General features: G+C 46.5%; 1 protein-coding gene across 1 annotated transcript in view; it reads left to right on the plus strand.

Annotated features, from left to right (window-relative positions):
* Positions 1-24,320, plus strand: part of LOC127584864 (uncharacterized) — a 124,571-nt gene that overhangs the window by 20,736 nt on the left and 79,515 nt on the right. The window contains exons 5-7 of the mRNA XM_052041832.1: positions 3,882-3,969; positions 9,017-12,393; positions 13,513-13,854. Coding sequence (XP_051897792.1) covers positions 3,882-3,969; positions 9,017-12,393; positions 13,513-13,854 — 3,807 coding nt within the window. The remainder of the gene's footprint in view (positions 1-3,881; positions 3,970-9,016; positions 12,394-13,512; positions 13,855-24,320) is intronic.

The following is a 24,320-nucleotide window of genomic DNA, read 5'->3' on the forward strand; positions in this document are numbered from 1 at the left end:
TAATTTGTTTGCCATTTCTTTGTTTCTCATTATTAATTCTCCCATTTCTGACTATGTAAGGGACATACGGTTAACTTCATTAGACTTTCTTTTTACATCCTTATAAAAGACAGTCTGCTTTCATGCTCCTTGCAAATTTACTCTCATATTCTATTTTTGCTCTCTTAGTCAGACTCCTGATCCTTTTCATGAATTCTAAACTGCTCCCAATCTTTTACTTTGACTTTATATGCCTCCTCTTTAGATCTGATACTATCCTTAAATTGTTATATTAACGATCATTGAATCACTTTCCTTTTTTGCTCCAGAAAAGAATATATAACTGTTGTAGTTCTTGCCTTTGGTCTTTAACTGTTAGCCATTGCCTATCCACTGTTGTGCCTTTCAAGGGAGTTTCCAAGTCAGTCCCAGCAAACTCACTGCTCATACTTTCATAGCTTCCGTCGCTTAATTTTAGGGACCTTAGTTTTGGATTGAACCACTTTCTATGTCACTGAAGAATTCTATCATTTTTGTTTTGTCATTTGCAGGTACCAGGGATTGGGGGGAGGGCCAGGAAGATGAGAAAGTTGCTGTGCTTTGGGATGTGCCTGAAATGGTGGTAGGGGAGATTTAAAAACAGGATTTAGATACATACTGAAAGGGAAGAGACTTGCTAGAGGTGAATTCAAGTAAGCAAACTAATTAGCATTATTTGAATACTATTTTAGTCATTGAGCACTCTAAACTTACTGAATTAAGGATATATACTTTAATATACATTAAGCGTAATGAGAAAGATTTCTAGTTGCCAAGCAATCTGCAGCAAAGTAGTTGGTAGTGAGTGGGTGTTAATGGTATCATTGGTGAGGGGCAGTAACGTTGACCAACATTAGGATCGAGTAGTCTAACTGTTTAGCACTAGGATACTCGAGCACTAATCAAAATTCCCATCCCTAAACCTTACAGGGCAGTGAGGAGAGAGTGGGATAGCTCCAGGGAGAACTAGCACAAGAATTATGGGCCAAATGGCCATATTCTGGCCCAGATCTTTTTATTTCAAAAATAAACTTTATTTATTATAAAAACATACAAAAGAAGGAACAGCGCAAAACTTTTACATTCATGGTCATTCCAATCAGTAGTGTGTGTTAACTTATTTCTTTAAACCATAGCACCATTGCCACTCGTGGCCCCCTGGGGCGATGCGCCCTTTCATCGTTTGAGGGGCTTCCCCACCTGACTCAGCCCCTCCATGCACAGTAGCAGAAGGTGGTCTCTTCCCCACAGAGTCTTAGCATTGGCTGCGCCGAGCTTCAGTGCGTCCCCCAGCACGTCCTCCTGCAGCCTGGACTGTGCCAGTCAGCAGCATTCCCTTACGGACATCTCACTGTGCTGGAAGACAGACAAGTTTCAGGCAGATGTTTAACGAGTCAATGACCTTCTAGCAGCACTTGATGTCTGTCTTGGTGTGTGTCCCCCTGGGAACAACCCATAGATCAGAGAGTCCTCTGTCACGCAGCTGCTGGGAATGAATGAGACACGGACCCTTTCATCCTTCTCCACACCCTCTTAGCAAATCCACAGTCTGAAAAGAGGTGAGTGACCATCTCCTCCCCACCACAGCTGTCCCGAGGGCAGCGTGCGTTGGGGATGATGTGTACAGAAAGTATCCCTCCAATTCTAAACCCTCCCCCTCTCCTTTCAACCCTTTTCGAAATACACCTTTTTTTACTAAACTTTTGGCCACCCCCTCCCACCCTTGGGTCACAGTTAGTATTCCTTGTACCTCTTAGGAGCTGTCGGGATATACGTTTTTAATGGTGAAAGATTTGCTGTAAATCCTTGTTTGTGTTCAGAAGCAGCATGGTGAATAAATAGATTTGGTCGAGACGTAACAGAATGCAGATACTAGAATCTGGAGTACAAACAAACTGCTGGAGGAACCCAGCAGGTCAGGCAGCATCTGTGGAGGGAAATGGACAGTCAATGCTTTGGGTCGAGACCCTTCATCTGGACTGAAGGAGAGGGGAAATGGCCAGTATAAAGGGGTGAAGCAAGAATTATTTATGGGATTCGTTGCCGCATACAGCTGTGGAGGCCCAATCATTGGGGGTGTTTAAGGAGGAGAGTGATAGGTATCTAATTAGTCAAGGTATCAAGGGATATGGGGAATTGGGACTAGATGGGAGAATAGTCTAGCTCATGGTGAAGTAGTGGAGCGGACTCAGTGGGCCGAATGGCCTACTTCTCCTCCTTTGTCTTGTGATCTTGTGAAGAACTAGCAAGTGGTAAATGGATCCTACCACCTGAACAAAGGCATTCCCCGACCTGTACAGCTCTTGCTGTGCCTCGGAAGTCATGAATGCTTCACTTCGATCTATTTAAGCGGCTGAGTGGGAAGAGAGTTTGCCTGGTGAGTTAGACGTGGCAACTGAAAATAAAAATAAAATCTGCAGGTGCTGGAAATGTGAAATAAAAGCAGAAAATTCTGGGAAAAGAAAAGTCAGCAGGTCACTGGAAAGAAAGTTAACATTGCAGGTGGAAGACTTCATCAGAGGGAATCAGTTAATCTTACATTGTAGAGAGAGTGCGGGGAGGGCAGGACAGATCATAGAGAACAAGTCAGAGGGAGTGAGGCCAAGGTTGCTGAAGTACATTCACAAAGCCATTTGGTTAGAACATAGAACACTACAGCACAGTACAGGCCCTTCGGCCCACAATGTTGTGCCGACATTTTATCCTGCTCTAAGATCTATCTAACCCTTCCCTCCCACATAGCTCCCCATTTCTCTATCATTCATGTGTCTATCTAAGAGTCTCCTAAATGTCCCTAATGTATCTGCCCCCACAACCTCTGCCGGCAGTGCGTTCCACGCACCCACCACTCTCTGTCAATCGTTTAATGAGGGAAGTTAGAAAACAAAGGGATGAAGGGTCTTGACCTGAAACATCGACTGTCCATTTCCCTCCACAGATGCTGCCTGACTCGCTGAGTTCCCCCAGCATCTTGGGTGTTGCTCAAGATCCCAGCATCTGCAGTCTCTTGTGCCTCCAACAAAAGGACACCTTAAAGCTGTGAGATGGAGACACAAGAGACTGCAGATGCTGATGCAGTAATCTGCTGGAGGAACTCAGTGGGTCGAGCAGCATCTATGAGGGGGTGGGGGGGGTGGTGGTGGTGGAATTACTGATGTCAAGAGATGCTGCTCGACCCACTGAGTTCCTCCAGCAGATTGTTTGTTGCTTAGGATAAGATAAGTTTTCTTTATTAGTCACATGTACATTGAAACACACAATGAAATGCATCTTTTGCGTAGAGTGTTCTGGGGGCAGCCCGCAAGGGTCGCCACGTTTCCGCCGCCAACATAGCATGTCCACAACTCCTAACCCCTACGTCTTTGGAATGTGGGAGGAAATCTGAGCACCCGAAGGAAACCCACGCAGACATGGGGAGAACGTACAAACTCCTTACAGACAGCGGCCGGAATTGAACCTGGGTCTCTGGCGCTATAATACCGTTATGCTAACCACTACACTACCATGCAAAGCTGTGAGGTGCAGGTCGGAACTGTTGCTGAACCTGAAACCAAAAGGAGAATGCTGGAAATGCCCTGCAGGTCAGGCGCTGTCTGCGGAGAGAGGAAAAACTGAATGAGTAAATATTACAAATGGAAAGTTCTACAGCAGAACTGGCCAGTTCTGATGTAAACAGAAAGAGGGAGTTAACTTGAATTGTTGAATTCAATATGAGACCAGAAAGCTGTCCAGGCAGAAGATGAGCTGCTGATTTCACTGCATTGACTACTCCATCTGCTTTGCGAACTGTGACTGGGGGTGGTTGGTATTCTGTGGGGAAGAAACGAGCTTTTGTGTGAACTGAACCGAATTTCTTCCAACAGAAATGAAGCAGTCTCCAGACAGCGGTGAACCAACGACAGTTCACTACCACCAGTATCTCAGCACCTCACAGGACAAAGAGCTGTGTCAGTAAGTGCTAATCATGCTATGGAGATTCTTTGTTTTGCCTTCCCTATTTTGTAGGATTTCAGTCAGAGTTCCCAAAGGCCAGCAGGGTGCTGCATCATGCCAACCTCTTTGGTATCTTTCCTCATTGGCTCCTGTGATCTCCTGAACTGGTCCAAGGTCAATAATGACTCCAAGGTGTTGATTATCTCTGGGGATCTTGCCTCTTCCGGGAGAATAATGGCTGCAGGGAGGGGTTGGGAGGAGGAGGGTGTACGGCATGGGATAAGGCAGAGAGTGAACACTTAGTCCTGATGTTTTAGGTGTTCTTGACTGGGGGCATAGGCTTCATGATGACGCACACAAAATGCTGGAGGAACTCAGCAGGTCAGGCAGCATCCATGGAGGCAAATAAACAGTTGACGTTTCGGGTCGCGGCCCTTCATCAGGACCCTTCTGAAGGGTCTTGACCTGAAATGTCGACTATTTATTTCCCTCCACAGATGCTGCCTGACCTGCTGAGTTCCTCCAGTGCTTTGTGTGTGTTGCTCCAGATTCCAGTATCTACAGAATCTCCTGTGGCTTCATGATGAGTTGACTTTTGACTGACCATTGTATGCCACCTCTTTTTGTGATTGGAAGGTTGTGACCAGTGTAGTACCACAGGGATCATTTGTGATATACATTAAGGATTTGGACGTCAATGTAGGAGGTATGGTTAGTATGTTTGCAGATGGCTCAAAAATGGGTAGGGTTGTCCAAAGTGGGGAGAATAGTCATGGGCAACGGGATGGTATTGATCAGTTGGTAAAGTGGGCAGAGCAATGGAAGATTCAATTTAATCCTGATAAGTGTGAGGTGATGCACTTCGGGAGGTCTTATAAGGATAAGATTTACATAATGAATGGTAGGGCACTTGGGAGTATTGAAGAACAGAGGGACCTTGTACGCAAAGCTGGCAGTCAGGTAGATAAGGTGGTGATGAAGGCATGTGGGATACCTGCCTTAGTTAGCCAGAGCATAGAATATAAGAGCAGGGAAATTATGGTACAACTTTATGTAAAAAAAAGAATTGATTAGGCCACAATTGGATTACTGTGCACTGTTGTGGTTGCCACAAAATAGGAAGTAAAGTGATTGTTCTGGAGACGTTGCAAAGGAGATTCACCAGGTTGTTGGTTGAGATGGAGCGTTTTGGTTATGAGGAGAGACTGGATAGACTGGAGATGCTGGAATCTAGATGAAAAACACGATGATGCTGGAGGAACTCAGCAGGCCAGGCAGCATCCGTGGAGAAAAGCACCCGGTCAACGTTTCGGGTCAGGACCCTTCTTCAGGACTGAAGATAGGAAAAGGGGAAGCCCAATATATAGGAGGGAAAAGCAGAGCCGTGATAGGTGGACAAAGGAGGGCAGGTGGGGTGGGCACAAGGTGGTGATAGGTCGATGCAGGTAAGGGATCGTGATGGGCAGGTGCGGGGGAGGAGGGAACCTTACAGCCTAAAAGCGTGAACATTGAATTCTCCCACTTTAAGTAAATCCCACACGCCTTCCCCCCACCCCCACACCTCCCCAACCATGCCTCTTTTTTTTACCTTTTCTCAGCCTCTCTCTCTTTTTTCTACCCCCTTTTTTTCTCTCCTTACCTTTGACCCATCCCCCGGTGGATCTGCTCTCCCCTCCTCTCCCGCACCTGCCCATCACTATCTCTTACCTGCATCCACCTATCACCACCCTGTGCCCACCCCACCTCCCCTCTTTTGTCCACCTATCACTGCTCTGCTTTTCCCTCCTATATATTGGGCTTCCCCTATTCCTATCTTCAGTCCTGAAGAAGGGTCCTGACCTGAAATGTTGACCGCCTGCTCTTCTCCACAGATGCTGCCTGGCTTGCTGAGTTCCTCCAGCATCATACTGGATGGGCTGGGTTTGTTTTCCTTGGAGCTGAGGGAAGACTGTGATAGAGATGTTGAAAATTATGAGAGGCATCAGGTTGAGAGTAGGAAACCGTTCCTCATAGCAGAGGCATTTAAACTAGAGGGTGTAAGTTTAGGGTGAGGGGTAAAAAGTTTAGAAGGGATTTTAGGAAGAATTTTTTTTGCCCAGAGGATGGTTGGAATCTGTAGCACACTGCCTGACGGGGTGGTAGAGGCAGGTACTTTCACAACATTGAATAAGTATCTAGACGAGCACTTGAATCATCAAGGCACACAGCAAGCTATGGACCAAGTGCCAGTAAAATGGTCAGAATGAACATGTGGCCAAAGGGCCTGTTTCTGTGCTATATGACTCTTGGATGGTGTCTAGCTTCTTGAGTGTGGCCCTCATCCAGGCAGGTGGAAACATCGCACTGGTGACATCATGTACCCTTGTGTATGGTGGAAAGGCTTCAGGGTCGCAGGAGGTGAGTCACGTGTCACAGAATGCCCGGCCTTCGAAATATTCTTGTAGCCACCTTATTTATGTGGCTGGTCTCACTGAGTATCGTCACGGGTGTGCCCAGGATGCTGATGATAAGGGATTTGGCAATGGCAAAGCAATTAAATGTAAAGTGGAGATTGATAAGCTCTGTTTTCTTGGAGACAGAGCATTGCCTGGCACCGTGTGGTATGAATGTTACTTGACACTTGTTTCTCCAAAGATCTGAATTGGTTGTTCACGAGAATGGGAGTGCTGTTGTCAACTAGACGGACACTTGAGTCCCAAGCCTTCTGTCTGAGAGAGCTATTGGCTGTTGTCCAACTCTGCCTGTTCCTGATGCATTAACAACACTTCACAGTTCTTCCCAGTTTTTGGTACCACCTGAGAGGGAAGTCGTGAGAATGCCACATGGTTAACGTGTTCTTACATGCACCCATGGTGACTTGTGCACTCCTCGTGGTCTCGGTAGGTGAGGAAACAGAAGCAAGCAGCAAGGTTTCGTCAGTCAGTGTTCCTGCCTTAGTTGAACAAGTAGGTCAATTGGTAGCACAGTAGCACGGCTGGTAAAGTTGCTGCCTCACAGTTCCAGTGACCCACGTTCAATCCTGACCTCCGGTGCTGTTTGTGTGGAGTTTGCACCTTGTCCCTGTGATCTCACATCCCAAAGTCGTAGAGAGATACGGCACAGAAACAGGCCCTTCGGCCCACTGAGTCCCTGCTCCTCATAGAGTTAGAGTGGGTTCTTGGCCCACTGGGTCTGCTTCAGCTGCCAATCACACATTTACACCGATTCCATCTTATTCTCCCCACATTCTCATCTACACCTCCCTACACACGAGCCGCAGTCTCCAGCGGCCAGTTAACCTACCAACCTGCACATCTTTGGGATGTGGGAGGAAACCAGAGCACCCGAGCAGTCACAGGGAGAACGTGCAGACTCCACACACAGACGGCACCCGAGGTCAGGGTTGAACCCGGGTCTCTGGCGCTGTGAGGCAGGAGCTGTTCTACCTGCTCACTGTGCTGATGTGAGGGCTGGCAGGTTAGTTGGCCGCTGTAAATTGCCCCCAGTGTGTAGGTGAGTGGTAGGATCTGGGGGGAGTTGATGGGAATATGGGGAGAATAAAATGGAATCAGTGTAAATGTGTGATTGGCAGCTGATGCAGACCCAGTGGGCCAAGAACCCACTCTGACTCTATGATGTTAACAAAAATATTACTGGCATCAAGTTAAACGTCAGTACATCAAGCTTCATATAATTAGTTAGCTTCCTCTCCTCTAACTTTCTCTAACTTCCGGTAATCACACCGCACGGTAGTGTAGCGGTTAGTGTAACACTATTACAGCGCCAGCGATCGGGGTTCAATTCCGGCTGCTGTCTGTAAGGAGTTTGTACGTTCTCCCTGTGACTGCGTGGGTTTCCTCCGGGTGCTCCGGTTTCCTCCCACGTTCCAAAGACGTACGGGTCAGTAGGTTAACATGGGTATAAATGGGCGGCTTGTGCTTGTTGGGCTTGTCCTGTTACCATGCTGGATAAATAAAGTATTAAAGTGTCCCCCACCCCCTCTCCTTTGGTATTCCCTTGTCCCTCTGGCCCCTTTACCCTCTCTCTTTCCCCTCCCCACCTGTCCCTCACCCACACCTTCCTCCCTCTAGTTCCCCACCTCCTTTAGATAAGGTAAGATAAGATCTTTATTAGTCACATGTACATCGAAACACACAGTGAAATGCATCTTTTGCATAGAGTATTCTGGGGGCAGCCCGCAAGTGTCGCCACGCTTCCGGCGCCAACGTAGCACGTCCACAGCTTCCTAACCCGTACGTCTTTGGAATGTGGGAGGAAACCGGAGCACCCGGAGGAAACCCATGCAGACACGGAGAACGTACAAACTCCTTGCAGGCAGTGGTGGGAATTGAACCCAGGTCGCTGGCGCTGTAAAGCATTATGCTAACCGCTACACTATCGTGCCTGCCCTTTTTCTATGAGCACTTCCCTTTATTCCATGGTCCTCTGTCCTCTCCTATCAGATTCCATCTTGTTCAGCCCTTTGCCTCTCCCACCTATCACCTCCCAGCTTCTCGCATCATTCCCACTTTCCCCACCTCTCCTCCACCTACCTACCTTACCCCCTTCACCTGGACTCGTCTATCACCTGCCAGCTCACACTCCTCCCCCCTCCCCCCACCCTTTTTATTCTGGCTTCTGCCCTCTTTCTTTCCAGTCCTGATGAAGGGTCTCAGCCCGAATCGTCGACTGTTCGTTCCCCTCCAATAGATGCTGCCTGACCTGCTGAGTTCCTCCAGCATTTCGCGTGTGTGTAGCTTCCTCCCCTTCCTTTTCTCCCCCTCCCACCATCTCCTGCCCAAGTCCTAACGCTTGTCCTGAATGTCACTGAACATATGTAATTGATGGAGGAGGGATGTTGTCCCTTTGAGGACTGGGACGGGATTGTGTTACACAATTAATGGGTTGGGGGTGGAGTCCTTTGTACTGCAACAATAGTATTGCATGCTTGATGCCATGGGTTTGATGCAAAGCAAGGGGTGGGGAGAAGGTCACAGTCATCAGTCACCTTGATGAAGACGTACACACAAAATAAATGAGAGTTGCTGCTCCTGATAATGCTGTCTCGCTCTGTGTCTGTGTGCAGGTCGGGGATGGATGAGTGCTTCAGTGAGCAGCGCGTCGATGGCAGCGCAGAACCAACCAATACCTCAGTGGCCAATTACACTCCGAGCCTTTGTCAAGCTGTGTCTTGGGACTGTGCAGCTGCCACAGCCACGGACTGTGTGGAAAACCCCTCCCAGTCCACTGGAGGAATCTCTGCAGGATGTGGTATGGAATCTTCAGGGGCTATCTCGGTTCTTCAGCTCAGCAAAAGCTCTTTGGACCTCGATGGTGACCCTCCTGGCCTTTCTACCTTGGGCAGTACAGAGGGGCCCAGACGAAGTGGCCAGGTGGTCCAAACTACTAAAGGAGAAATGGAGACAATTCAGCCAGCATTCTCTTTGTTTGATGAGAAGGAGAAATCTCAGGGAGGGTTTGATAGTCAAAATGGAGATGTCTTGACTGAATCTGCACTGGTTCAAACAGAACCGACTGTTAGTCCTTCCAGAGAGGATCAGCTTGGTGGAGAAGTTCCAAAGTCGCCTATAGCCGATTCCCCCAGCCTTTTCGTTCTGCAGGTTTCCACTGCAAGGGAGCACTTAGCCTCAACAGAGACCACGTATAGACCAGCAGCAAAGACATTTAGGACGGAGAACCTGGGAAGAACAGGAGAAGAAACGAGAACAAGTTCTGACTCTGACTCAGAAGGAACATCTAAAAAGATCTGCCCACCTGAGAATGAGGAGAGGACCATCTCCAAAGAGTCAGGAGTACCAGAGCCGGCCTCCTTGGCCAATGTGTCAGCTTCAGTTATCAGCCGAGGACAAGATATTGAACAGTTGGACAACTGTCCAGAAATGCCTGAAGCAGCCCAAGTACAGCAGCAAAGTGAGAATGAGGAGCAAGGAGCTGACAGGCGGCAAGATTGGGAGGGCAAAGAGTTGGCAGTAGAATGTGTTGCAGCCTCGAGAGAGACCGCAACTGTATTGTCCTCTGTTTCTGGGGCAGGATCAGAAGAAACCTTAGAGCCACGAGCTAACCTTCTAGACAAGCACAAGGTCAGTAAGCTCCAGAACGTCAGTGTGGATTACCAGATGGAGTGCGCCAAACCAGTGCAAGAACAAATGTTGGCCAGTGTGTGTGATGGGGAGGAAGACTCCCAGCTGGCATCTGCTGATGCAGCAGGGAAAGCTGGGGCCTTTGGTGAACCATCGCTTTACACCTGTACAAAGTGCAGCGTCTACTTCCAGGACAAGGAGTACCTGCGCAGACACATGCTCGATCACTTCGACGGGCAGAGCAGTGACGGTTTGGCGGGAGGGCTTCGTCCGTTCAGCTGCCATGAGTGCGGCCACTCCTTCTGTGACCCGGCCTCCCTCCAGTCGCACATGAGCATGCACCAGGCTCGCAGGGCAAGCTTCATGGAAGCCATCCAGGAGCTGGCAGGGGCGAAGGGCTGCGGGGCCAGGCTGCAGTGCCCCCATTGCAACTTTGGCACCAGCTCCTCCACCTTGCTTGAGGAGCACATGGAAACGCATGCCCGCGCTGCGCCTCACCCGTGCAAGCTCTGCAAGGTCCAGGCAGCCACGGCCAAAGAACTGCAGGAGCACAGGTTGCTTTTTCATCCGGACTCTTTCCAGGAGAGCAAGGCTCCGTGCCCGCCCAACCCCAGGATGCTACCTCAGGCCACCAAAGTCAGCCTGCACGTGGGCAAGGAATACCTGTCCACGAGGCGGGACGAGACGGGTTGTGTGAAGCTGAGCCAGCAATCGCTGTATCAGCGGAAGCCAGGCTGGTCCTTGAACAGGTCAGCTTGGATACCTGCTAGTCAAGGGTCCACAGAACCAACTGGCCAAGCCGAGAAATGTGAAAACCCCCAGAAGTTTCAGTCGGGCGGTTTGGAGAAAGTATCACAGCCTTCCGCTGCCAAAGACCTGTGTCGTTACCAAGCCAAGCATCCTCTGTTGCTAGGGGGCTTGAAGGGCAACACAGCCTTCGAGATCTCAGGAAGCAAGAGTGCTGGTTTCAAAATGCACTCGCTTGTAGGCTTGGCAAAGAGGGTCCGCCCGCACACCGTCCAGTACAAGTCACCGATGGGCATGTGCCAGTACCTGGGCTTGCAAGAAGGTGGAAGGGCGGCCCTTTTTCCCTTGCCCGAGGAAAGTTACAATCCTCAAAAAGGGGCAAATGATCACACCGCTGACCCACAATGGAGGGAAATGGAGGTGGGCAGTGAAGGTGGCACAAATCTAGGAGGTGCCTTAACTTACAGGAAAGTAATAATTGACCACTTCTCATCCAGGATGACCAGCAGTGGACCTCCAGTCCCCAAGGGTAGCCTGCCGGGAAATGCAGAGGTAGCTACAGGAACTAGGACTTGCAACGTTTCAGTGGAGCCTCAGCCAGAGAACCTCAAGCAACAGGCCTTGGTGTCATCAGGACGCGTCAATGATGCACGGAGCCTTCACGCTAGAAAGAGAAGGAAGTCTGGAGAGCCATCTGCTGCCTCCTGCAGGCCAAGAGCAGTGAAGAAGCGCACGAAAGAGATGCTGGAGACCGTCAACATTCCCCTTGACCTTCCTGTTGACCAACGGCAGCAGTTAGTGAGGATGACACCGTTAATATTGCTAGAAAAAATGGACAGCCAGTCAGAAAGCAAATCAACTTCACATGACCAGGACTTGGAATCTTCTTCAGAACCATTGGGCATCCACCTGCAGATTGAACCTGTAAACAGTCTTTCACGGGAACCAACAGAAACCCATTCAGTTCACAAACCTACAAACATCCTTTCTCAGCTTGAACCCATGGAGATCCATTCACATTGTAAACCTGCCAACAATCATTCACAACACAAGTCAATCGAAAGCCATTCATATGAACCAACAGAAGACCAATCGCTATGTAAATCCTTAAACAGCCATCCTCAACACAAATCCTTAGAAACCCATTTGCATGAACCCATGGAAACCCATTCACATTACAACCCCATTAACAGTCCTTCACTCCGTGAGAAAATGGATTCACAACGTGAATACGTCTGCAGCCATTCACAGCGTGACCTCTTGGGCAACCGTTCCCAGTCTCATCCTTTCTCCGAAGAAAGGGAATTGGATTCTTCTTTGGAAGCGCAGGTAGAGAGAGGCATCTTCTGGGAGGTACCCAGTGAAGATCTGACAATAGATCTGATGAAAAAATCGAAAGATCTCTTGAGCAGGAATTTATTACGGATGTTTCCACTGGAAGAGAGGGAATGCCCCTACTGTCCGGATAAATTCCACACCGGGATAGGTCTGGCCAATCATGTACGAGGGCACCTTAAACGAGTTGGCATTAGCTACAACACGCGCCATTTTGTTAGCGCAGAAGAGGTCACGGCTATTGAAAAGCAATTCTCGCTACAGAAGCTGAAGAGGAAAGGTAACTTCTGTTGCCCGTACAGTGCGATGGCCAGATTGTTATCTCTACCAGTTTTGACAACCAGAGCTGCCAAGTTTGTAAATGCATGTGTAGTTTAGTACTTGGATTAAGGAGTCCCAGATTCAGTGCCCGCTCCGGGCTGTAGCTCCAGTGAGCATGTGGTATGTGAAAAGAGGGAGATAGCGATCATTACCCATTCCACCCACCCAAAGTCAAATGTTCCTGGTGATGTTCAGCCTCCTGACATGTACTATTGCACTTGGGAAATATTCCTTGTAGCTTATTCCTTGAAAATATTCCATATTCCTTCTAGTCCTTGGTTAACAGAAATCTGTTTATCTCAATTTTCAGATGAATAGTTAACCTCCCTATCACTGCTTTTTGTTACAAATTTCTGCAGCCTCTGCATTTGCAATGCTCCCCAGCATCACCACTGAAAGATCTGACTTAATTTTTTAGAATTTGCTATCTCTCCCTGTGATTTAGTCTTTTGGAATCCAGATGCAACTCTAGTAGATTTCTGCTGCACTCTCTCTCCGTGAGCGGTCCTTCCTAAGCTGTAGTGCCCACAACTGAACACAGTGCTCCAGGTGTGCTCAACACAGGACATGGTACAGTTCTATCAGAATTACTGCTACCTTATACTGTAGTCCAAAGAGCTAGGGGTTGTGGTTACTGGGATGTTAGAACATAGAACAGTACAGCTCAGGAATAGGCCCTTCGGCCCACGATTTCTGTGCTGAGCACAATGCTGAATTAAACTAAATATCTTCTGCTTGTGCAGGATCCATATCCCTCCATTTCCTGCGTATTTGTGTGCCTATCGAACAGCTTCTTAAATGCCACTATCGTATCTACTGCCACACATTCCAATCACCCACCACACTCTGTGTAAAAACAAAACTTGCCATTGCACATCTCCCTTAAACTTCTCCCCCTCCCATCTTAAATGCATGAGTTGTTGAAGGAAAGGTGTGTGTGTGGGATTTGGGAGCGTTGTCAGGGCAAGTGTGAATGTGAGTGTCCATACAGGGAAGTCTACTTGGGTGTCGAGGTGATTTGGGAAAGAGTATTTTCTCACTGCGAAGAGTAATTTTGCTGCACTGCTCCCTTTCCCAGCTCTGAAGTTCCGCGGCGGTGTCGTCGAGAAGTGCAACCTATGTGGTGCCAGTTTTGATTCACGGGCCGGCATGTCAAGCCACGCGCGCGCTCACCTGCGAGAGCTCGGCGTGATGACCTGGAGCGCGACCAGCTCCCCCATTGACCTGCTGAACGAGCTCCTTCAGGACCAGGTCCCTCCTGGCCTGACCGACAGCCAGCCCGTTGCTGATGGTGCCTCCAGAGGAACCCCCACCCATGGGCCAGGAGCGGCGACACCAGGTTCGGAGGCCCCAAGCCCCCACCCTTTGGGGAAACCCTTCACATCTGTCAACCACAGTTCACCACCACAGAGAAACAAGGGTAAGTTGCACAGTGAAAATCATGTCTGTGTGAAATATTGCTAACTGCTTGTGTTTTGTAAAGTTGCCTGATGCTTCAATATCACCCAGGAATACACATGCTCATTTTAGTCTCATAACTGGCCTTGCAGGAAGAAATGAATGTTGTGCCAGGGTAGACGTTATTAAGCTGGAAAAAGTACAAAGAATATTGACAAGAATGTTGCCAGGAGACAATGCTCACTACAAGAGGGCATGGCTTTAAACTAATGGGTGGGAAGTTCAAGGGAGATATCAGAGGAAGGTTTTTTACCCAGAAAGTGGTTGGGGCGTGGAATGTGCTGCCTGGGGCGGTGGTGGAGGCAGGTACATTGGTCAAATTCATGAGATTGCTAGATAAGCATGTGGAGGAATTTAAAATAGAGGGATATGTGGGAGGAAGGGGTTAGATAGTCTTAGGTGAGGTTTAAAGGTCGGCACAACATTGTGGGCCAAAGGGCCTGTATTGTGCTGTACTGTTCTATGATTCTATGAGTCGAGGGCCTGAGTTATAGGGAGAGGTTGGGCAGGTTAGGATTTTATTCCTTCGGAGTTTAGCTGACCTTATAGAGGTGTATAAAATCATGAGGGGCGTAGATAGGGTGAATGCACACACTTTTTTTTTCCAGGGAAAGGGAACCAAAAACTAGAGGGCAGAGGTTTAAGGTGAGAGGGAAAAGATTTAAAAAGGACCTGAGGGGCGGCAACTTGACACAAGAGGGCATTGGGTATATGGAATGAGCTGCCAGAGATGGTAGTTGAGGCAGGTACAATAACAACATTTAAAGGACATTTGGATAAGTACATGGACGGGAAAGGTTTAGAGGGATATGGGCCAGACACAGGCAAATGGGTCTAGCTTAGCTGAGCACTTTGGTCAGCATGGACGAGTTGGGCCGAAGGGCCTGTTTCCATGCAATATTACTCCATGACTCTGTAATGTATTTGTTCTTTTAAAAAAAAAGTGCTTTTCTCTCTCATTTCACTGTACTACTGTACTATTGTTGCCTTTAAGATCCAAACACGATGCATTTTCTGCACTGGACTGCCGTCAGTAACTCGTTCTCTCTGTGGCTCTCAAAGCTCTGTCTCCCTCTGCCTTTCTTTTCTCCTGAATCTACGGACTCAGGATTGGCATCAAGGTGATTGGTTTATCTCCTCCCCAGCAACCTTTCCTTTCGCACCTGGATGCTTGGGTCTTGAGCTTTTGAGTTAAAGAAAACCTCTCGATTGGGCATAAAAGTACCACAGCGATATTTTGAAATGGGAGTTATAGAGTCATGGAATAATACAGCACGGAAGTAGGCCCTTCGGCCCAACTCATCCATGCTGACCAAGATGCACACCTCAGCTAGTCCCAGACCCCTAAGGTTTCCCTTCCATCAATGCTGCTCTTACCCGTATCTCCTCCACTTCCTGCACGTCTGCCCTCACCCCTTACCCTCCCCCCAACATAACAGGGACAGGGTCCCCCTTGTCCTCACCTACCACCCCACGAGCCTCCGCATTCAACACATGGTTCTCCGCAACTTCCACCACCTCCAATGGGATCCCACCACCAGGCACATCTTCCCCTCACCCCCTCTGCTTTCCACAGGGATCGCTCCTTCAGTGACTCCTTTGTCCACTCGTCCCTCCTCACTGATGACCCTCCCAGCACTTCTCCCTGCAGCTGCACCAAGTGCTACACCTGCCCCGACACCTCCTCCCTCACCACCATTCAGGGCACCAAACAATTCTTCCAGGTGAGGCAGTGCTTTACCTGTGAGTCCGAGGGTGTCATTTATTGTGTCCGGTGCGGCCTCCTGTACATCGGTGCAACTCGACGCAGATTGGGTGACCGCTTCGTCGAGCACCTTCGCTCCGTCCGCTGCAACAGCCAGGATCTCCCGGTGGCCGCCGACTTCAATTCCACATCCCACTCCCACACTGACATGTCTATCCATGGCCGCCTCTACTGCCACACTGAGGCCAGACACAGGTTGGAGGAAGAACACCTCATATTCCGCCATGGGAGTCTCCAACCTCATGGCCTCAACATCGATTTCTCTAACTTCCGGTAACCCCTCCCCTTTTTCTCTCCCCCCCTTGTCTTCCCTTATTCCCGTGGCTCCCTTCCCCCACCTTGATAACCTGCCCATTTCCTCTCCTCCCCTCCCCCATCCTTTACTCCATGGTCCACTGCCCTCCGACCGGATTCCTCCTCATCCCAGCACTTATACCTATCACATCTCAGCTTCCCCACCCACCTACCTTCCTCCTCTCACCTGGACTCGCTTATCAACTCTCACCTGCCTGCGTGTGCTCCTCCCCCTCCCCGCACCTTCTTATTCTGGCTATTTCCCTCCATAGATGCTGCCTGACCTGCTGAGTTCCTCCAGCACTTTTTGTGTATTGCCCATTTGCCCGTATTTGGCCTATATCCCTCTAAACCTTTCCTATGCATATACTTATCCAAATGTCTTTCAAATGTTGCTATTGTACCTGCCTCAACCACTTCCTCTGGCAGCTCGTTCCATATACTCACCACCCTCTGTGTGAAGAAGTTGCCCCTCAGGTCCCTTTTAAATCGTTCCCCTCTCACCTTAAACCAATGTTTTTGGTTCCCTTTACCAGGGATAAAGACAGTATGCATTCACCCTGTCTCTGCCCCTCTCACTGGTATCATGGCCAATTTTGATTCCTTAACCAACATCACAAACAGATTATCGGATCATTAACACATTACCTTTTGTGGGATCTTGCTGTGTGCAAATAGGCTATTGCATTTACAACATTGCAAAAGTGACTAAAGTATTTTATTGACTGAGAACATCTGTGGGTCATCTTGGGGTTGTGAAAGTAAATGTCTATTTTTAATACGACCAATAGATTTGCCGTAGTTATAAATTTGTCTAGGCTGTTCAAAATATTGCATGGAATATACAGTACAGAAACAGGCCCATCCAGTCCATGCCAATTTTTATGCTCCACTTGAGCCCCTTGTCTTTCCCCAACTAACTCTATCAGTGTGACCCTCTATCCCTTTCAGAGTTTCTTACCCTCCGTCATCAGATTTCTGAACGGTCCATGAACACTCCCTCATTATTCCTTTTTTTTGCACTATTTGTTTATCTTGTAACTTATAGTAATTTTCTGCCTTTGCTCTGTGCTGTTGCCGCAAAAGAATAAATTTTACATCATAAGACAGTGATAGTAATTTTGATTCTCATCTATTTGTTCAACCTCTCCTTAAATGCATCGTTACTGTTTGCTTCAACCATTCCCAGTGAGACTGAGTTCCACACTGTCATTGTTCTTTGGGTTAAGAAGTTTATTCTGAATATACTACTGGATTTCTTCTTGACTGTCTAATATTTACAGCCTATAGTTATGTTCTTTCCCGCAGGGGAAAGATTCTCTTTTTATCCAGTCGATAAAAACCTTCCTTAATATTGAAGACCTCTGTTACGTCAACTCTTAGCCACATTTGCTCTAGAGAAAGGAGGTGCAGTCTGTTCATCCTTTCCTGATAAGAATATCCTTGCACTTCTGGTATCATTCTTGTAAATCTCCACATCCTCTCCAATCCTCTCTCCTCTTTATTTGATGGACTCTTGACCTCACAATCTACCTCGTCATGGTCTTGCATCTTATTGTCTGCCTGCACCATACTTTCTCTGTAACTGTAACACTTTATTCTGCATTCTGTTACTGCTTTTCCCTTGTACTACCTCGATGTATTGATGTGATGAAATGATCTGTGCGGATGGCATGCGAAACAAGGTTTTTCACAGTACCTCGGTACATGTGACAATAATAGATCAATTTACCAATTAGATGGTAATTAGGAACTATGCACTATATGTAGTCTAACAAGATTTGATGCATGTTTAGCATAACTTCTCTACTTATTGATATTTTTCCCCTCTAGAATTAAAATCCAATGCTTAGTTTGCTGTTTTTATGACCTTGCTGATCCGCGGCACCAGTTTTGTCAAACGTGATCTCCCTTTCATAAATCCGTGGTGACTTTGCAATCCCGTTATTATATGCTACCACTTCCTTAATAAACACTTCTAGCATTTTTCCTGTTAATAATGCCAGGCTACAGGACTGTAGTTCGATGTTTCTCTTCCTTTCCTTTCTTAAATAGCACGGATAAAGTGTCATAAGATTTCATAAGAAAGCATAAGGTATCATGTCCTACCTTCCTATCTGTGGGAACTGTTGAAGAATCTATGGAATTTTAGAAGATGACGACCATTCTATCCACTATCTCCATGGTCACCTCTATCAACATCTAGAATTGCAGGTCGTCAGGTCCTGAGGATTTACTTGTCATTAATTTCTCTGATACTTTTTTTTTCCCCTATTGCTAATTCATTTCAAGTCGTCGAGGTTATTGTCATTTGTGCAAGTACATGTATGCACAGGTGCAATGACAAGCTTACTTGCAGCAGCATTCACAAGAAAAACATAAATTAAACATGAATTGTACACAATTTCACCTCCTTGTTTACTCTAAACCTGTTGGTTTCTGTGGTATTGGGGGAATTTTCTGTGTTTTCTTCTGTGAAAAAGGGGAATTACAAAGGAAATGAGTTGGCTAAAATGGACCAAGCAAATAGATTAGCAGGTAAGACAATATTCAAGCAGTGGCAGACCCTCTGGTCCAGGCAACATACCTGTGAATCTTTTTTGCTTTCTCTTGAACTTAAGCATATCTTTTCTTTAGGGTGGCCATCAGAACTGCACACACAGTAGTGTAGCGGTTAGCGTAACACTATTACAGCACTAGCGACCCGGGTTCAATTCTGGCCGCTGTCTGTAAGGAGTTTGTACGTTCTCCCCATGTCTGCGTGGATTTCCTCTGGGTGCTCTGGTTTCCTCCCACATTCCAAAGATGTACGGGTGAGGAAGTTGTGGGCATGCTATGTTGGCGCCGGAAGAGTGGTGACACTTGCGGGCTGCCCCCAGAACACTCTACGCAAAAGATGCATTTCACTGTGTGTTTCGATGTACATGTGACTAATAAAGATATATCATCATCATTTATGGACATAATTCATGACAGCCAGCAACCATTGAGGAGTAAAGATTATAAGGGGGGGGGGGGAAAGGTCATTGAGGGAAATGAAACAACCATGGCTAACCAAGGAAGTTAAGGAGAGTGTAGAGTTGAAGAAGAAAACATACAAGGTGCCAAGAGTTACTGGTTGTTCCAAACACTGGGATAAATTTGGAATCCATCAAAGGAGATGTTAAAAACTAGAGAAAATAAACTGAAGGCAAACTATTGATAAATATAAAAACTGACAATAAAAGTTTCATTAGGTACATAAAAAGGAAATGAGAGGTCAAAGTGATTATGTGCCTGGGGAAAGAGGCTGGGGAACAGAAATGGAGAGGGATTAAACAGATATTTGGGATCACTTTTTATGGTAGAAGATACTATAAATATCCCACATTAAAAAAAAGTGAGTGTGAACTAAAAAGCGTCACTGTCACAAGGGAATTAATTTTGGGCAAATTAATGGGGCAGAAAAACTGATCAGATCCGGGACCTGATGATTGGCATCCTAGGTTCCTAAAAGGTGGCTCTGGAATAGTGGATGCATTCGTTGCAATCTTCCAAAAATCCTTGGATTCTGGAGAAGTTCTGCAGGACTGAAAAGTTGCCAATTATTCAGAAATGGTGGAAGGCAAAAAGTGGATAACTATAGGCTAATTAGTCCCTCATTGTTAGAACAAAATAGTAATGAGAAAATAACAGAGCATTTGGTAGGCGCATGGTAGGCTCATCCAGAAGATTAAGGCACGTGGGATCCACGGAAACTATACTCGTTGTTGCATTTTTTATTAACGTGTATAGTGTGTACTGTCTGAGCTTCATGCAAGCAAGGAACTTCATTGCACCCTGGTGTAAATAAAAATAATCTGAATCTAAAGGTTGTCCAAGTAACAGAATGCAGTGGATGTTGTCTACATGGACTTTTGTAAGGCATTTGACAAGGTCCCTCATGGTAGGCTGATCTAGAAGATTAAGATGTGATCCATGATGACTTGGTAGATTGGATTCAAGAAGACGTAGTGGTGAAGGGGTATTATTCTGACTGGAGGTCTGTGACCTGCGGTGTTCTGCAAGGATCAGTGATGGGACCTCTTTTGTTTGTGATTATATACGGGTGATTTGGATGAAAATGTAGGTGGGCTGATTAGTAAGTTGGCAGATGACACAAAAATTGGTGAAGCTGTGGATAGTGAGGAAGTTCGTCAAAGGATATAATGGGGATATTGATCAATCGGAAATATGGGCAGAGAAATGGCAGATGGAATCTAATCCAGAAAAGTGTGAAGTGTTGCACTTTGGCAGGTTCGATGTAAGAGAAAAGTATACAGTAAATGGCAGGATCCCTAGGAGCATTGATGTACAGAGGGACCTTGTGGTGCAAGTCCATAGCTCCCTGAAAGTGGTAACACAAGTGTATAGGGTGGTAAAGGCAGCGTACGGCATGCTTGCCTTTATCAGTTGGGGCATTGAGCATAAAGGTTGACAGGTCATGTTGCAGCTGTATAAAATATTGGTTAGTGCCCCATTTGGAGAATTGTGAGCAACTCTGGTGACCACATTACAGAAAGGATGTGAAAGCTTTAGAGAGGGTGTAGAAGAGGTTCACCAGGATGCTGCCTGGATTAGTGAGTATTAGCTCCCTGAAAGTGGCAACAAAAGTAGATACGGTGGTAAAGAAGGCATATGGTATACTTCTTCAGTCGGGCAATTGAGTATAAAAGTCGGGAAGTCGTGTTGCAGTTGTATGAAACCTTGGTTAGGCCACTTTTGGAGTATTGTGTGCAGTTCTGGTTGCCACATTACAGGAAGGATGCAGAAGCTTTGGAGAGGGGCAGAAGAGGTTCACTAGGGTGTTGTCTGGAGAGGTTGGACAAATGTTGTTTTCTCTGGAGCGTCAGAGGCTGGAGGGCAACCTGATAGAAGTTTATAAAATCATGAGGGGCGTAGATAGACAGTCAGGGTGGAAATGTCAAATACTAGAAGGCATAGCTTTAAGGTGAGAAGGGGAATATTAAAGGAGATGTGCGGGGGAAGTTTTTTTTTACACAGAGAGCGGTGAGTGCCTGGAATGGGCTGCCCGGGGAGGTGGTGGAAGCAGACACAACAGCAACATTGAAGAGGCCTTTAGACAAGCACGTGAACTGGTAAGGGATAAAAGGATATAGACTGTGTGTTAGCTGATGGGATGAATTTATTTTGGCATTATGGTCAGCACGGACGTTGTGGTCCAAGTGTCCTATTCCTGTGCTGTACTATGTTCTATGTATTTGGAAAGTCATTTCTGACCAAGCAGAGTCTATGTGGCTTCATGAAAGGGAAATCATGTCTGACATATTCATTAGATTCCTCAGAGGAGTGTCAGCCACAGTGGAGAGAGGGTAGAAGTAATAACTTATTTTTGTTTTCTAAAGTTGTTTGATTAGGCGCTATACAAAAGATTATTTCGCAAGATAAGAGTTCTTGGTGTTGAAGGTTGTATGATAGAAGATTGGTTAACTGGCAGAGAGCAGCAAGTAGTGAAAAGGAAGTAGTTACTAGAGAAACAAAGGACTGCAGACGCTGGATGCTTCTCACCTCTGACCCATTCCCCGGTGGATCTGCTCTCCCCTCCTCCCCTGCACCTGCCCATCACTATCTCTTACCTGTATCTACCCATCACCACCCTGTGCCCACCCCACCTCCCCTCTTTTGTCCACCTATCACTGCTCTGCTTTTCCCTCCTATATATTGGGCTTCCCCTATTCCTATCTTCAGTCCTGAAGAAGGGTCCTGACCCGAAACATTGACCGCCTGCTTTTCTCCACGGATGCTGCCTGACCTGCTGAGTTCCTCCAGCATCATCGTGTTTTTCTTCAAAAGGGGGTAGTTTTCAGGTTGGTGACTGCAACCAGTGAGGTAGCACAAGGATCAATGTTGGGACCACAGCGGCTTATAACGCATGTTAATGACTTAGAGGAAGGCCATAGTTGCGTATCGTACAGAAGCAAGTGGGAAGGCAAGCTGTGAGGACCGCTTGCAGACAAGAAGTTGGCAAAAGGATAAGGTGGCAAGATGTGAAGTTGTTTGCTTTAAAATTTATTATTATTTAAATGAAGAAAGACTGTAAAATGCCGCAACATGGTGGGATCTGGAGGCATGAAACACAGAAAGCTAACGTGCAGGTGCGGAAGGTAAACAGGAAAGTTAATGGAACGCTGGCCCTTATTTCAAGGGGGCTGGAGTCTTACCGTAGCAACGAACAATCTGCTGGAGGAACTCAGCAGGTCGAGAAGCATCTGTGGGGGGGAAGAGATTGTCGACGTTTTGGGTCGAAACCCTGCATCGGGACTGAGAGGGGAGATGGCCAGTTTAAAGAGAGGGGGAGTGTTAGGACAGGGGCCAGTGGTGATTGGTGGAATGAGGAGGAGTGAAGATCGAGCTGGGTAGGGCAGGAGGATGGGTGTTGTTGGGAGACAGAGGCAGGGGGATGATAGCTGGAGTCTTGGAATTGTGTAAGGCCACATGGAGAGTACTGTGTAAATTTTGGTTCCCTTATTTAAGGAAAGATGTACGTTAAGCTTGTAGGCAACTACATGCATGTTTGCCTGAACAATCCTGGATGGGGAAGGATCATCTTATGAGAAAAGATGCGCAGGTTGGATCTGTACTCATTGGAGAATGAAAGCTGATGTTATTCAAGCATTTAAATTTCCAAGGGGGCTTGACAGGCTAAATGTTGGGTGGATGTTTCACCTCACGAGACTGGAGCGCATAATCTCAGAATATGAGGGTGTCCTTTTAAGATTGAGCTGAGGTAGAATTTATTTTCTCAAAGGATCATGAGTCTTCTGAATTCCTTGGCCCCAGAAAGCTGTGGAGCTGAATCCTTGAACAAAGCTGAGATCTTAAATCAGTAGGGGGACTCGAGGGTTATGGGCATAAGAGCGGGAAAGTAGACTTGACGAATGTTAGATCAGACATTCTCTCATTCGTAGAGCAGGATTAAAGGGCCGAATGGTGGTTTTTTGGTGAGGGTACCTAAAATATTTAATTTTTCTGACATTTCCTTATTCCCTAATCTAATGTTTCCTCTTGCTGTGTAAGAAACCCCCATTAACTTTAGCCACGTATTTCTTTTTATGTATCTGTGAAAGCATTTGTAGACTGCTTTTATATTTTACAGTTACTCATATTTTTCTTTCCCTTTTATAAATGTCTTGGACCTCTGCTGAAATTTGAATTTCCCCAATCCTCAGGTTTATTGTTTTTTGGCAACATTATAAGACTTTTGATCTAAAAATCTCTCTAAATCTTCTTGCTAACTATGGTTGGATACTTTCCCTCTTGGTTGTGTGTACCTTAAATGGATATTTATTTGTTTTCTACTATGATTTCTTTAAATGTTAACCATTACTTATTTAGTCAAACTTTTTGACGTAATTTCTCTCCCAGCTACCTGGGACAACTCGTGCTTCATACCTTTATAGTTTGCATCGTTTAAATTTAAGACCTTGATTTCGGATTGAACTAAATCACTTCTGATCTGTATATAAAATTCTGTCATATTATGATTATTTTTCCCTTAAGGCCCCTTACTAGAAGATTATTAACAAGCTTTCATTGCACAATACAAGATCCTAAAAAATAATGGTCTACACTACTATCTCTTTCACACAGGATGAACTCATCTTCCACACCGTTAACTGCTAATTTGTTTTTCCCACTCTATTTGTAGAGTGAAGTCCCTCATGATTACAGTTTACTCATTTCTCTCTTCTAAACATTTGTTTGGGATGAGATGCTGGTGTCAAATCTCCCAGCCAGCATTACTGGGAGCAGTGAAAACATTGCACTGGAGACTTCTCTTGCTGCTTGATTCAAACTGTTGCTTGAACGCAAAGAAAGCTAACAAGGTTTTCGATGGAGAATTGCAATTACAGTGTTTTCAATTCTCTATATGGAGAGCCATTTCTCTGAGGATGGGTTGGGGGAGTGAGGGGGATGGGTATAGATTGCAAGTGGAGGGCATAAGTCAAAACTGGCCAATTTTAGGTTGCTTTAAGTGAGTAGATGCCTGACATTCACTCAGCTGATACATCATCTTGGAGAAGGAAGGAGATGGGACGACAAAGTGAGATAATATTTGGCAATAAGTAGGTTCAGGTTGTGTGTAGTAAGGAGGAAGCAAGAATGTATGATGCATTAAGGAAGAAATGATTAAAAAGCATCCAATGCTGCGAATAATCTGTATCAGTGAGTGGTTTCCCCTGAAGGATGGGGGCACTGAAAATTACAGAGGGTCTCTGAAGCTTTATTAATACAGAAAATTTTGGAAATCCTCAGCAGGTCAAACAGCATCTGTGGAGAGAGAAACAGAATTAACATTCCAGGTCAATGTACTTCCATCAGAACCAGGA

This window comes from Pristis pectinata, chromosome 31, assembly GCF_009764475.1.
Source record: "Pristis pectinata isolate sPriPec2 chromosome 31, sPriPec2.1.pri, whole genome shotgun sequence".
Classification (NCBI taxonomy): domain Eukaryota; kingdom Metazoa; phylum Chordata; class Chondrichthyes; order Rhinopristiformes; family Pristidae; genus Pristis; species Pristis pectinata.